We start from the raw sequence: 13,284 nt of genomic DNA, 5'->3' as shown, positions 1-13,284 counted from the left end.
CCTCCGCGTCAACGAGGTGCCGTTCGACGGCGCGGGCACGGCCCTCTTGTGCGACGTCTCCCTCGGGCGGCCTCGACCCATCGTGCCCGAGGGCTGGCAGCGCCAGGTTTTTGACGCCATCCATGGCCTGTCCCACCCGGGCATGTGGGCCTCCCAGAGATTGGTCGCCGACAAGTTTGTCTGGCATGGCCTCCGGAAGGCCGTCCGCGGCTGGACCAGGACGTGCCTCGCATGCCAGCGTGCGAAGGTGCACCGGCACACCCAGGCCCCATTGGCCCCGTTTACGGTGCCGGAACGTAGGTTCGACCATGTGCACGTGGACCTGGTGGGACCTCTGCCCCCCTCGCGGGGTTTCACCCATGTCCTGACAATGGTGGACCGCACCACCCGGTGGCCGGAGGCCGTGCCTTTGGCGGCGACGACGGCGGCGGACATCGCGCAGGCATTCATCGCCACCTGGGTCACCCGGTTCGGCACCCCCTCGGACATCTCGTCCGACCGCGGCCCCCAGTTCACCTCGGAGCTCTGGGTGGCGGTCGCGTGGGGGCTCGGGGTCCAGCTGCACCGAACCATGGCCTACCACCCCCAGGCCAACGGCCTGTGCGAGCGGTTCCACCGATCGTTGAAGGCCGCACTCTGGGCCACCCTCCGCGATGGCGGCTGGGTCGACAGGCTCCCCTGGGTCCTGCTGGGCCTCCGGACGGCGCCCAAGGACGACCTGCGCGCATCCGCGGCGGAGTTGGTCTTCGGACAACCGCTGCGGGTGCCGGGCGAGTTCCTCCCCGACCCCACGGCACCATGGACTGCGGCGTGGGAGCGCTCCGCGCTGCAGGAGACCGCCCGGAGGTTCGCCCCGGTGCCGACGGCGCACCACGGGCACCCGCCTACGCACGTCGCCCCGGAGCTTCGCACCGCGGAGTACGTCTTCGTCCGGCACGACGCCCACCGGACACCACTGCGGCCCCCGTACGATGGGCCTTTCCGCGTGCTGGAGACCGGGGTGAAACATTTCACCTTGGACATCGGCGGTACTCCCGACCACGTCTCAGTGGATCGCCTCAAGCCGGCCCACCTCGTCGTGGACCACCCACCGCCGGTGGCTCGGCCCCCGCGTCGGGGCCGCCCCCCTGCGGGCGGACCCCCGGCACCGCCCAGGCCCACCGGCACGCCGCCCCCCGGTCCTGCACCCATCCCGGGTGCAGCCGGAGGCATCCCAGCTGGCATCCCTGCACCCCGGACGCCGCCAGTCGCCAGAGGGCGCTTCAGCCGGGTCATCCGTTTGCCCCGCAAACTGCCCCTCTAGGTGCGCGGGAATTCTGGGGGGGCGCGTGTGGCGGACACGAAAGCTCACTGGCGTGATGGCATCATTCCGCGCACCAAGTGGGCGGCGGCCACGCCCGAGGGGTAGGCGTGGCCGCGGGATATACACCGGGTGCGCAGCCCGGAGCGCTCCAGTGCTACAGTGGAGCTCTTGTAATAAAGACTCTTTGAACTTACCGCGTTGTCCGCTTCCTCCTTGCTATACAAGTAGCGCACGTAGCACCGCGCTTCAATACACCGGTTAAACACCTGTCGGTTCATGCGAAAACAAAAACCCCAATGTGCGGTAAAAACGGTTATTAACGCTTATTAATTGTTCAGGTGTGAAATAACATAAAACTAGACTTCCCAATCATTATAAAATCATCTCATGCGGGACCGGTTTATCCCATTCCCATCACTGGTTTATCCCATTCCCATCACCGGTTTATCCCATTCTTATCAGAGGTTTATCCCATTCCCATCACCGGTTTATCCCATTCCCATCACCGGTTAATCCCATTCCCATCACTGGTTTATCCCATTCCCATCACCGGTTTATCCCATTCCCATCACCGGTTTATCCCATTCTTATCACAGGTTTATCCCATTCCCATCACCGGTTTATCCCATTCCCATCACCGGTTAATCCCATTCCCATCACTGGTTTATTCCATTCCCATCACCGGTTTATCCCATTCCCATCACCGGTTTATCCCATTCCCATCACCGGTTTATCCCATTCCCATCACCGGTTTATCCCATTCCCATCACCGGTTTATCCCATTCCCATCACCGGTTTATCCCATTCCCATCACCGGTTTATCCCATTCCCATCACCGGTTTATCCCATTCCCATCACCGGTTTATCCCATTCCCATCACCGGTTTATCCCATTCCCATCACCGGTTTATCCCATTTCCATCACCTGTTTATCCCATTCCCTTCACCCGTTTATCCAATTCCCATCACCCGTTTATCCCATTGCCATCACTGGTTTATCCCATTTCCATCACCGGTTTATGCCATTCCCTTCACCCGTTTATCCCATTCCCTTCACCCGTTTATCCCATTCCCATCACCCGTTTATCCCATTCCCATCACCCGTTTATCCCATTCCCATCACCCGTTTATCCCAGTCCCATTACTGGATTATCCCATTCCCATCACCGGTTTATCCCATTTTCATCACCGGTTTATCCCATTCCTATCACCGGTTTATCTAATTCCCATCGCCGGGTTATCCCATTCCCATCACCCGTTTATCCCATTCCCATCACCTGTTTATCCCATTCCCATCACCGGTTTATCACATTCCCATCACCCATTTATCCCATTCCCATCACCTGTTTATCCCATTCCCATCACGGGTTTATCCCATTCCCATCACGGGTTTATCCCATTCCCATCACCCGTTTATCCTATTTCCATCTCGCCTGCACTTTCCTATCCATCATCTCATTGGACTGTCCATACCGGGCTCTGTGTCCCATTCCCTCAAGAACGGTTTGTCCAACCATGACCCTGTCTACAGGGCTCTGTGCCCCACCCCCTCAAGAACGGCCTGTCCAACCATGACCTTGTCTACAGGGCTTTGTGTCCCTCTCCCTCAAGAACGGTCTGTCCAACCATGACCTTGTCCACAGGGCTTTGTGTCCCTCTCCCTCAAGAACGGTCTGTCCAACCATGACCCTGTCTACAGGGCTCTGTGTCCCACTCCCTCAAGAACGGCCTGTCCAACTATGGCCCTGTCTACCGGGCTATGTGTCCCACTCCCTCAAGAACGGTCTGTCCAAGCATGACCCTGTCTGCAGGGCTCTGTGTCACACTCCCTCAAGAACGGTCTGTCCAAGCATGACCCTGTCTACAGGCTCTGTGTCCCACTCCCTTAAGAACTGTCTGTCCAACCATGACCCTGTCTACTGGGCTATGTGTCCCACTCCCTCAAGAACGGTCTGTCCAAGCATGACCCTGTCTGCAGGGCTCTGTGTCCCACTCCCTCAATAACGGTCTGTCCAACCATGACCCTGTCTACCAGGCTCTGTGTAACACTCCCTCAAGAACTGTCTATCCAACCATGACCCTGTCTACCAGGCTCTGTGTCCCACTCCCTCAAGAACTGTCTGTCCAACCATGACCCTGTCTACCGGGCTCTGTGTCCCACTCCCTCAAGAACGGCCTGTCCAACCATGACCCTGTCTACCGGGCTCTGTGTCCCACTCCCTCAAGAACGGTCTGTCCAAGCATGACCCTGTCTACCGGGCTCTGTGTCCCACTCCCTCAAGAACTGTCTGTCCAACCATGACCTTGTCTACTGGGGTCTGTCTTAATCCCTCGAGATCAGTCTGTCCAACCATAACCCTGTCTACCGGGCTCTGTGTCCCACTCTCTCAAGAACTGTCTGTCCAACCATGACTGTTTCAGACGCACACCTGTAACAACGACCTTGTCTACCGGGCTCTGTGTCTTACTCCCTCGAGATCGATCTGTCCAGCCTTGACACTGTCTACCGGGCTCTTTCTTCTCCTCAATCGAGAACGGTCTGTCCAACGTTGACCCCGTCTACCAGGTTCTGTGCCCTATTCGCTCGAGAATGGTCTGTCCAGCGTTGACCCTGTCTACCAGGTTCTGTGCCCTATTCGCTCGAGAAAGGTCTGTCCAGCCTTGACCCTGTCTACCTGGCTCTTTGTTCTACTCAATCGAGAACGGTCTGTCCAACGTTGACCCTGTCTACCAGGTTCTGTGCCCTATTCGCTCGAGAATGGTCTGTCCAGCGTTGACCCTGTCTACCTGGTTCTGGGTCCTATTCCATCAAGAACGGTCTGTCCATCCTTAACCATGTCTCAAGGAAGAGGAACAGGCGAGCAGGCATGATAAAAGTTTAATCAAAATCGTGTGTGTAGTTTCAGAGAAGAAAGCAAATATTTATTTTGGGGGGGTCAAACTTGGACCCACTTTGACCCCCTGTAGACCCCTAAAGGAGCATATATTTTTTATGTCATGAACAAACTTCGGTACATCATGGATGATGAAGGTTGTGGTAAAGTTTCATCGAAATAGTGTGTGTAGTTTCAGAGGAAAAAGCAAATTCCTATTTTGGGGGGCAAGCCCCCCCTCCCCCATAGACCACCTACGACCCCGACTTTTTAAATGCCAGCAACAAGCGTTGGTACATCACGGGTGATGAAGGTTGTGGTTAAGTTTCATCAGAATTGCGTGTGTAGTTTCTGAGAAGAAAACAAACACCAATTTTGGGGGGCAACTCCCCAATAGACCCCCAAAGCGGCAGATTTTTTTTAATGCCGTGAACAAACTTTGTTACATCACGGGTGGTGAAGGTTGTGGGGAAGTTTCATTAAAATAGTGTGTGTAGTTTCAGAGAACAAAGGAAATATCTATTTTGGGGGGCAAACCTGGACCCACTTTGACCACCCAAGTACCCCCAAAGAGACCGATTTTTCCAATGCCTTGAACAAACTGTGGTACATTACAGGTGATGAAGGTTGTGGTAAAATTTCATCGAAATAGTGAGTGTAGTTTCAGGGGAAAAAGCTAATTCCTATTTTGGGGGATCAAGCCTGGATCCACTTTAACCCCCGTAGACCCCCTTAGACCCCGATTTTTTAATGCCGTGAACAAACTTTAGTCACAACACAACAAATATGATTTGGGCCAAATTTGGTCGCAATCCTATTAGCGGTTTTGGAGAAGAAGTTTCAAGTGTTTATGGACGGACGGATGGACGGACTGACGACACGCCAACGCATAAACTCCCCTAAACTTCGTTCCAGGTGAGCTAACTGGAAAGTCACCAGAGCACAAACTGAAGCCCACTCCCCGAAACAACTGGACTTAACGATTGACACACATCATTTTATTGATGCATCTTTTTCATTTTTATCCCCACATGCTCGGTCAGCTCCAGGCTTTTGATAGCAAGGTGCCTTTTTTTACTCTGATTTGGAATTTTAAAAAAGTTTTGGAAAGTGTTTTGAACACCGAGCTGTCAGAATCAAGATGGGCACAATATTCGCTGCCACCAAATGAAGGTGGCCCAGGTGTCAGATCAGCTTCCAGGTATCCCTGCCAGCTTTTCTTTCTTCAGCCCATACTTGTAAACCTGATTAATGATCCACTATCATAGAATGTTCCACAGGCTGATTGTTCTGATTTGACAAGCACCCACATACAGTGGATGGAAAAAGCGGGTGTCGGCATTTGCGTGATCCCAGCCAAAACATCGAGCCAATCCGCTTTGTGGATTCGATCAGTTGAAATCCTGTTGTCTTGTTCATCCTCAGACCAAGAACGGACGAGGCTGCTAACAACAGCCTCCAAACATTCAAAAGATTTGCTGAATACCATCCCCTTCCCTCTCTTGGCCTAATGTTGGACAATTCTCAGCTGAGAATCGCTTGTGCCCTTCAACTTGGTTCACCTCTGCGCCACCCTCATACTTGTATTTGCGGCACAACAATCAACTCCTCAAGTTTCAGTACACGGTCTCAGTTGCAAGAAATGTGCCGGCAGGTTCCCTCGCCATCATCAGGTGAATGACCTCATCAAATGGGCCTTGGCTTCTGCGAACATTCCCTCTGTTTTGGAACCAGTAGGGGCTTCCAAGGTCGATGGTAAGAGCACTTGGTGCACTTGTCTAGTCCCAATTCCATTTCAATGTCCTCGAAGAACCGTTTTACTAGTTCTAGTTGTTCTGTCAATTTTCATGTACAGTAGAATCATCCATGTATAGATCCGTGTCCTTGGTCATTAAGGAGGTTGCTCAGTGGGTCCATGGCCAGACGAACCAGGAGGGGTGAAAGGCTGTCTCCTGGAAAATTCCTCGACGTATCTTCACTTCTGGTATTTTTATCTTTCCTTCCGAATGCTGCAATATCAATGTGGTATTCCAAAGCTCCATTATTTTCTCCATAAGTTTGATTATTTGGGGGTTGATCTTGTACAATTGCACGCATTTTATCATCCATGAAAGTCGAACACTTTCAAAAGCTTTTTTGTAGTCTAGCCTATCCATGCAGTGGATCATTTTGTTCTTCTTGTGTTACAGTTTTCGAGTATGCCTTGTTTAGTAGGAGGTGGTCTATCATTCCGTAACATCCTCTTTTACATTCCTTCTGTTCTGCCTCTGGGCCTCCTTGTGTTAGGTGATGGTATATATCATTTCTGTGATTATTCCCATCAGGAGTTTGTACGTTGTTGGCAGACAGGATATTTGTCTATACTTGTGAGGTAGTTGGGTCTCTTCAAAATTTGGGATGAGGAAGGTATCATCCACTGTGAGCCACTCATCCAAGGTCTCCTCCTCTTGGATGAGTTTGTTGAATGCTCGAACATCGTGATTGTGGAGAGCATCCAGTGGCTTTAACCCAAACTTTGGAATTCCATCTCGGCCTGGCCTTTTAAAGTTTGGCATTTTTCCTCGTTGTAGTTTTATTTTTTTCTTCATTAAATATCACTGAAGACATTTCCTTTAGATGTTTTTTTTTCTTCCAAGTTTTGGATGCAATCCGCCTCTTTGTTGTGTTATTTTGGGTCCTCATAGATTCCTTTCCAGAAATTTTTTGACACATTTTTCTTTTGTTTCCTCAGTTCGTGGTGGAATCTTTTCAGGTTATTTTCAAACATGCGGTTTTGTTTTCTCCCTTTGTTGACTTTGTCATAGTTTTTTTTAAATGTTTCTTGCGATCATTTTTATTTTGAGTTTACTTTCAGCAGCCATTACCCCATGGTCTTTATTTCCAATTTTGTATTTGTTTTTTATTTTTTGGATTCTCTTCATTAGCTTTGGGTTTCGATTTCCCCTTATAAATTGCTGTATTTGTCCCTTTTCTTTCATCATTTGCTGCCTTTGTCCTTCTAGCCTCAGTTTCCATAGTGGTGTCTGGTCTCTGTCTGCATGGACTGATTTGCTCTTCTTGCGGTGTGGTTTTCTTGTTATTTTTTTTCTTGTATTTGTGTGTGTGTCTATGGACTGTAACTTTTTGTCCCCCGTCGCACCGCGGAGCGAAAGGGGGACTATGGTTTTCCCCTCCGTCCGTGTGTCCGTCCGTCCGTCCGTGCGTGCGGGCGTGCGTGCGTAAGCGAAGGACCGCATTCGAATTTGGTGTGTGGGTGCAACCCACGTCAAAATCCAAGATGGCCGCCGCCATGTATGTCTGATGCCATGTATGTCTGAACCTTGTGAGCGGAATATCTTGAAAAATAAGCGAAGTACCAACTTCTAATCTGGTGTGTGGGTGTATCTACGCATGAGGGAGAACGCTATTGAAAATTGGGTCGCCACGTGAAAATCCAAGATGGCCGCCACCATGTATGTCTGAACCTTGTGAGCGAAATATCATATCATAGCATGTTTTCTGCGTCTTCCGCTTTGTCAACTCACATCACTTCCCCGACGGGGGACCTAGGCGTAACGCTTGTTATTTGGGCTTTTGTCATCAAATTTTCAACGAAACTTTATTGTCTAGTCCAAAAATTGTAAACCATGACCGTGTCATGGTTGACCTTATTATGAGAATATTGAGAAGACAAATGAATAATTTGGTGAAAAGATCAAAGGTTAGTATTAGATAAAATCGTAAATTTTTATCAAATTGACCTGAAATTTCAATTTACCATTTGAGTTTTATCATCAAATATTCAACAAAGCAATAATATGAGAATGTAGAAGACAAATTAATAATTTGGTCAAAAGGTCAAAGGTTAGCATCACATAAAATTGTGAATTTTCATCCAATCGACCTGAAATTTTAAGAATTTGCGTATTGGGTCAATGAATTGGTTAACCAATCAAAATCTAGAAACGGATTTTCTTCAATCAAAAGGTCAAAGGTCAAGTTTGCATAAAATCGTCGCTTAAATCCCTTTAGACCTTTTCCAACCACGAGACCCATTAAGACCACAAAGATCCCCAAATAACTCAAAGACCCTTTGAGACCTCAAAGAGCCTTTACAACCCTAAGACCATTTAATACCCCTAAAACCCTTTCAAACCTCAAGAACCATTTCAGACCTCTAATATTCTTTAGAACACCAACACCCTTAAAGACCCAGAGGACCCAAAACACCCAGAGGACACCGAAGACCCTTAAAGACCCCAGAGACTCTTAAAGATCCCGAAGACCCAAAATACCAAGAGGACCTAAAATACCCAAGAGCAAGACCCAAAAAGACCCCAATGATCCAAAGGACCCAAAGGACAAAAACACACAAACACGTCCTGGTGAGGGTCTGCAATCTCTGCTGGTTCTTTCTTGTTCCCATTTGCGTTGAGACATTCGGTCTTTGAGGGGCAAATGGGCTCAAATTCATAAACGATGTTGAAAATCGTGTCCGCATTGCTCCTGGAAACTGGAGAGCCCCGTTCCACATCGTTTATTCTACAATCTATCGATCAGTTTGTCGATACAAACAGGAAATGTGGCGAGCATACCGGGATCGGTTCCAGGGTCAATTTTTTTTAACCTCAAAGTTTAATCGCTGCCACCGGTCAATCACTCGTTTCTCTTGTGGAAATCGCTTTTTTCTTATGAGAACTGTGAAAATTGTTTCGTTAAACTTGTGTGAATTTTATTGACTTTATTTGAAATTGTAATTTACCAAAAATGTTTTGGTCAGTCGTTTTATAATTTTTGTGCTTATTCCTGTTTCAAATCGCGTTTATCAATTTGTTACCTTCAAAAGGTTTTTGTTCCAAGGGTTGGCGTCAGGAAGGGCATCCGGCCATAAAAACATTGCCTCAAACAGGGAACCATGATTGTCATGGGGCCCGCAAGGCTAACCCCCGCTCTAGCGGGGAAAATGGCCTTAAAACGACCATTCATTCATATTTTTCAAAAGGTTTTTGTTCACCGTGTGCTCTCAATCTTTTGAATTAAAAACGACGAAGAAAATTATTTACATTTAATGAATTGGCGCATTATTTATTTTATTACGAACGTTTTTCACTTGTGATTGGCATTACTTTATACAGCATATAGTTAATTTAACTGTTCTAAATGATACAGTAGTTTTATATAAAAAGGTACGAAACCAACAACGCTGCACAAACATGAATATACACCCTAATTTCGGCAGCGTCTCCCCCATCCTCCTGTGCACAAAATTACAAAGCAATCATAATTTCCTTCGAGAGAAAAATAACGTCGTGAGCCAGAATCGACCTCGCATGCATTTAGCTTTAAATTTAATTTAACGATTGACTGCCCGCATTTCCGGCTCGCGATGCGAGACATGTCTGCAATACACCGCCCAGATGTGCCGCGGTGCATTCGAAGAGCGGCGGCGGCTTGCTTGCGTTCGTACTCTTGGAAAAGACTGTGAGGAAGAAGCTGTGGAGGAGGCGAGAGAATGGCATCTGTGAACCCAAGGAAAAGGACGAAGCAGGCGCCCATTGGGTTCGTGTGCGCTTCGGCAAGAGCTAAGCAGTACGACGAGGACTTTTACGCAGAAGGAAATGTACTGTTCTGCAAATTCTGCGATCACAGTGTTGACTACAAAAGACTCGACACGCTGAAAGATCATCTCCTGAGCAAGAAGCATGGCAAAAATAAATGCGCCAAGCTTCCCGTCGCCATCATCAAGCTGGAGGGAGACGATGCTGAGCAGCAGGTTCCCTTCCGGCATTCGGGAATACGGCAAGTTACCTTGCGGCGAGCAGGTACACGACAAGTTACCTTGCCCTCGGGCTTCAAGTCCAAACATCTCCGCGAGGACTTCATTCTCGATTTCGTGAGACTGTGCACCTTGGCCGATATCCCCCTGGAGAAGGTGGAGAAGATGCGCCCGTTCATGGCGAAACACTGCAAGCAAGGAGGGGTGCTGCCACAGGCGCCGACCCTGCGCAGAGTGTACGTGCCACGGCAGTTCCAGGTGCACTTCGCTACCCTCAAGCGGATCGTCCGAGACGCCAAGGTCTCCATCGTCGTCAACGACACCGCCCGAGACCAGGGCGTCACGAATGTTGTCGCGGGGGTGCAAGGCAGTTACTACCTCATCGACGTGTGCGTCATGGAGGTGTGCGACTACTCCACGCTCAGCCAGGCGGTCATCCAAGCCGTCACTAACGTCGGCATCCGCTTCGAAGACGTCATCTCCGTTGTTACCGGCTCGGCGGCCACCTGTCAGAAGGCGGCGCGGGAAGTCCTTCAACCGATATTCCACAACAGCTGCCACGTGCCCTGTTTGGCTCACATCGTCAACGTGTCGGCTCAAGTTTTCCAGCATTGGCCAGAGTTCGGCAACGTGGCCACCATTGTCAAAATGATCAAGGCCGCCTTCTTGAAGAAGGCGGCGCGCAAGGCCCGCTACCTGCGCTTCCTCAAGGACTTTCTGCCGAAAGAGCAGGTGAAGCTTCCTCCGGTACCCGTGTCGACCCGTTGGAACTCGTGGTTCGATGCCGTCAATTATCACGCCACGCACCTCCAGCACTACAAGGTCTTCTTCAAACGAGAGGGCGGCAGGAGCACGGCGGTGCAAACCATCCTCGGGATGACCAGAAACGAAGAAGTCTTCGCTGAGCTTCAACTCCACATGAGCTTCATCAAAGAAAACTGCGCACGTTTCATGGTGGTCTTGATGAGCCTCGGAGAGGTCCATGAACCCTTGGCGTGCACCGCGTACAACCTGATCGAAGATCTCAGGTTTTACCAACACGTCAGCTCTCGGAAAACGATATTTGGCGCAGAGACGGATCTCCACCTGAGCAAGAAAGAAAAAAATGAAAAGCAAATGACGATCAAGTCCTTCAACGATGTCTTCAAAGAGTCCTTGAGGAGGTTTTCTGAGCACATCGAGGGGCACCCTGCGTTTTTGTACTACAAAGCACTCCGAATCTTCGACCCCCGACAGCTCGGCTCTTTGTCCCACGATATTAAAGACCATCGACGAATCCCTGGCTTGAAGGAGCCCTCCCCTCAAGTCTTGGAAGAGTGGGTCACCTACATCGCGTTGGAGGCCGAGGAAATCCCCGAAGACGTGAACGTCTCTACCTTCTGGAAGTCCGTGACGACGCGATGCCGATATCCGCATCTGGCGGCCATCGCCAGAGATGCCATTTGGATGCCGGTGGTGAACATCGACGTGGGACGGAACTTGTTGCGGTGCAAGCACCTGCTCAATGGCGGAAGGGACTGTTTGATACCGACAAACGCGAGAATGACGGCCATGATGTACTTCAATGGTGATATTGAGCAGCAATTTCGATCACAGTCGGTGTTTGTTAGCTAAATGATAACCTCGTGTGGGTTTCTTTTGTGATAGTTTTGAACGACAGACACGTGCAGGAAAGACAGATGGCTGATAGGAAAGCAAGTGAGATTGTAGAACGATTTCATTTACCTGTAAGACCCGAGATGGGAGTATAAAATTGTAAACCTCAGTTGGGAGTGTAAAATTGTAAACCTCAGTTGGAGTGTCCAATTGTAGACCTCAGTTGGAGTGTCCTATTGTAGACCTCAGTTGGAGTGTCCAATTGTAGACCTCAGTTGGAGTGTCCAATTGTAGACCTCAGTTGGAGTGTCCAATTGTAGACCTCAGTTGGAGTGTCCAATTGTAGACATCAGTTGGAGTGTCAAATTGTAGACCTCTGGTGGGAGCATAAAATAGTAGACCCTGGTTGGGAGTGCAAAATAGTAAACCTTGGTTGGAGTATCAAATTGTTTACCTCGGTTGGGAGTATGAAATTGAAGACCTCTGGTGGGAGCATCAAATTTTTGACCTGTGGGAGTGTCAAAGTGTAGACATCTGGTGGGAGTGTCCAATTGTAGGTTTTGTTTGGAGTATCAAATTGTTAATCTTTGGTGGGAGTGTACAATTGAAGACCTCAGTTGAAGTGTCAAATTGATGACCTCTGGTGGGAGTTTGAAATGGGTGACCTATGGTGGGAGTGGCAAAGTAGTGACACATGGGGAGTGTCAAAGTGTTAACATCTGGTGGGAGTGCCAACTCGTATGCCTTGGTTGGAGTGTAACTTGTATGCATTTAGGGGGAGTGTCAAACTGCCGACATCTGGCTGGGACGCCAAAGTGTTTGCATTGTTTGGAGTGTCAATTGCATGTCTTTAGTGGGAGTGTCAAATTGTATATATACAGTGTCAAATACCCAGCATTTGGTGGGAGTGTTGATTTGTGAGCCTCTGGTTGGAGTGCCAAATAGTAAATCTCTGGTGGGAGTATCAAGTTGTTGACCTCTGGTGGGAGTGCCAAATAGTAAACCTCTGGTGGGAGTGCCAAATAGTAAACATCTGGTGGGAGTATCAAATTGTTGACCTCGGATGGGAGTGCAAAATAGTAAACCTCTGGTGGGAGTGTAAAATAGTAAACCTCTGGCGGGAGTGTAAAATAGTAAACCTCTGGTGGGAGTGCCAAATAGCAAACCTCTGGTGGGAGTGCCAAATAGCAAACCTCTGGTGGGAGTGCCAAATAGTCAACCTCTGGTGGGAGTATCAAATTGTTGACCTCGGGTGGGAGTGTAAAATAGTAAACCTCTGGTGAGAGTGCCAAATAGTAAACCTTTGGTGGGAGTATCAAGTTGTTGACCTCTGCTGGGAGTGCCAAATAGTAAACCTCTGGTGGGAGTGCCAAATTTTAATAGTATTTTTATTTTTCAATGCAAGTGCACCAATAAATTCCTTTTACTGTTGACAACGCAAAGTGGAATTTTTTTTCTGTATTACCAGTTTTACCGGTATTTGGATACGAATTTTAAAAAAATGTCAGGGCAATAACAACATTCAAAACGTTTCATCAGAAAAAGTGACAAAATGGCAGTGGAAGGAGCACCTGTGGATTGGTGTAAATTGAAGTTGGATTGGTACCAAAATATGGGATACAGGGATATTGGTTGGACCTGCAAGGAGCTTGTGGGTGGATGGGTGATGTTGGGCCTAGTGCAGTGCAGCATGATGGGCCAAATGACCTCCTCCTGTGTCAGAGTTCCTTCTTGTTATCCTTGTTAACACCTCCTCCA

General features: G+C 49.0%; 1 protein-coding gene across 1 annotated transcript; it reads left to right on the top strand.

The window, feature by feature from the left end:
* Positions 1-9,023: 9,023 nt before the first annotated feature.
* Positions 9,024-12,962, top strand: LOC137412420 (uncharacterized). Its single transcript, XM_068097709.2, has one exon. The coding sequence runs from the start codon at positions 9,667-9,669 to the stop codon at positions 11,542-11,544; it is 1,878 nt and encodes a 625-aa protein (XP_067953810.2). The 5' UTR covers positions 9,024-9,666; the 3' UTR covers positions 11,545-12,962.
* The last annotated feature ends 322 nt before the right edge of the window (positions 12,963-13,284 follow it).

Source organism: Myxine glutinosa, chromosome 1, assembly GCF_964187855.1.
Source record: "Myxine glutinosa chromosome 1, kmMyxGlut1.1, whole genome shotgun sequence".
Taxonomy (NCBI): domain Eukaryota; kingdom Metazoa; phylum Chordata; class Myxini; order Myxiniformes; family Myxinidae; genus Myxine; species Myxine glutinosa.
This window is presented reverse-complemented; position numbering and strand designations above follow the sequence as displayed.

Bases quoted from the DNA above. Each gene is read 5' to 3' on its own strand.
- LOC137412420 (XM_068097709.2), top strand. From the start codon at position 9,667: ATGGCATCTGTGAACCCAAGGAAAAGGACGAAGCAGGCGCCCATTGGG.